At 48.0% G+C, this 1956-nt stretch overlaps 1 protein-coding gene across 1 annotated transcript in view; it reads right to left on the bottom strand.

The window, feature by feature from the left end:
- DEPTOR (DEP domain containing MTOR-interacting protein) overlaps nt 1-382 on the bottom strand; it is a 227733-nt gene extending 227351 nt beyond the window's left edge. Inside the window, exon 1 of the mRNA XM_011973022.1 lies at nt 77-382. Within this exon, the coding sequence (XP_011828412.1) occupies nt 77-198 (122 nt within the window). The 5' untranslated portion in view covers nt 199-382. The remainder of the gene's footprint in view (nt 1-76) is intronic.
- Nucleotides 383-1956: the final 1574 nt, after the last annotated feature.

Raw genomic sequence — 1956 nt, 5'->3', positions numbered from 1 at the left:
CGCGTGCGCGCAGGACTGCAGCGGGCACGCGTTGGCAGTGCCATCGTGAGCTCACCCGCTGTGTCTCTTGCCTTACCGTAGCTGCTCCCCGGTGACCAAGACCTCAGCCATGCGCTCCAGCTCCCTTTGCTGCGCCCCGCCACTCCCGCTGGTACTGCTGTCACTGGCAGCACTGCCAGTGCTGCCGCCCTCCTCCATGGTTGGGGCCGTGCCGCTACCACTGGCTCCGCTGTCCGCCGAGGGTTTGGGTGCTCGGATCAGTCTGCCCTCACAGACGCCTCCCGCGCCATCTTTGTTCGGGGCAGCTCCTCTGCTCTGAGCGGATTGGCTGGAGAGGGAATCCCTGTGGGTAGGCAGACGCGCTGGGCTAGTCCGGCCCCAGAAACTTGAGCTTGGGGGCGTGGCTAGAGCCCCTCGTGGTCGGGGGGCGGGGCCGATGGAGCAAAATATAAACATCTGGGCGGGGCGCTGCTTCCGAGCTGTGTGTGCTGCTGGAGGCTGAATTTGGTGAGCTTCTCTTTACCCACAAAGCTCATGCTGTAGAATCCTAGGGACAAGCCTGGAGGTTACTAGTGTGAAGGCGTTGTTATTCTACGTTCCATACCCCAAGTTGCCAAAGAACAAAACATAATTCAACAATCTGGCCAAATAGTCAACAGTGAAGGTTATACATGTCATTGCAGGGCATGGAGAAATTAAACATTCTTCTCTCCCCAACCTCTCTCACCAAAGACGACTTGTTTGTCTTATGTTGTAATCAATAAGGAACGCAGGCCTAGGAATCAGTCGGACCTGGGATCCAGCTCCACTCCTGTGATGTCCTATTTAAATGTGTTTAATCCTCCCTTACAAAATAAAAATAATTACGGCGATCACTTTTTGACATCTGCTGCATTAAAGATACTTCAGATATGTTATTACCTCGTTTAATTATTACAATAAATCATAAAATGGATATTGGTGTTTGTTTTGCATCAGGATGCAGGCTTGGAGAGGTGAAGTTACTTGTCTAAAGCAAGCAAGTAATAAGTATAAGAAGAGCCGGGCACAGTGGCTCATGCCTGTAAACCCAGCACTTTGGGAGGCCGAGGCGGGCAGATCACCTGAGGTCAGGAGTTCCAGACCAGCCTCACCAATATGAAGAAACCCCATCTCTACTAAAAATACAAAATTAGCCAGGCGTGGTGGTGCATGCATGTAATCCTAGCTACTTGGGAGGCTGAGGCAGGAGAATCGCTCGAACCCGGGAGGCAGAGGTTGCTGTGAGCCGAGTTCGGGTGAGCCAAGTTAGTGCCATTGCACTCCAGCCTAGGCAGCAAGAGCGAGACTCCGTCTCAAATAATAATAATAAGTATAAGAAGAAATCTAACCCAGGCCATTCTGGCTTCAAAGTTATGCTTTGAAAAGACTGAAAGACTGCCTCTTAAAATGGGGATACAATGGTATTGTCTACCCATAAAAGATTATGAAAGGAAATTTGATTAGTACCAAATAAATGTTTCGTTTTTCTGTTTCATGCAGATTTGGAGTTGGTCTGCAGGATGGCGAAGTAATGTTTATGTCAGTATTCATGTGTGTTGAGCATTTATTCTGTGCTTTACATTGTGCTAAACACCTTATCCTCACAAAACCCTGGAGTTTGGTATTGTTTTCAACTTACAAATGAGAAAGCTTAAGTATAGAAAGATGAAGTAATTTGCCTAGAAAGTTAGGCAGCCCTTAAACCCTGGTTCCGCAGATTCCCAAGGCCATACTCAGCCCCACTCCAGAAAAAGAATAGTTGTCTTGAGCATCCATGAGCAGACCAGCTCTGACTCTGCATGAGACAGATGTTAGGTGACTCTTTTGCCAAAAGAAATTATTTAAGCTTCTTAACTTTTTAAATAGGCCACAATAGACATGTAGACCAAGGTAGACATAGTTCTAGGTGACTGTAATTCTAAGAGCCTTATTCTG

The sequence above is a fragment of the Mandrillus leucophaeus genome, unplaced genomic scaffold (assembly GCF_000951045.1).
Source record: "Mandrillus leucophaeus isolate KB7577 unplaced genomic scaffold, Mleu.le_1.0 Scaffold133, whole genome shotgun sequence".
Taxonomy (NCBI): Eukaryota; Metazoa; Chordata; class Mammalia; order Primates; family Cercopithecidae; genus Mandrillus; species Mandrillus leucophaeus.
The sequence above is the reverse complement of the archived record's forward strand: the minus strand, read 5'-3'. Positions and strand labels throughout refer to the sequence as shown.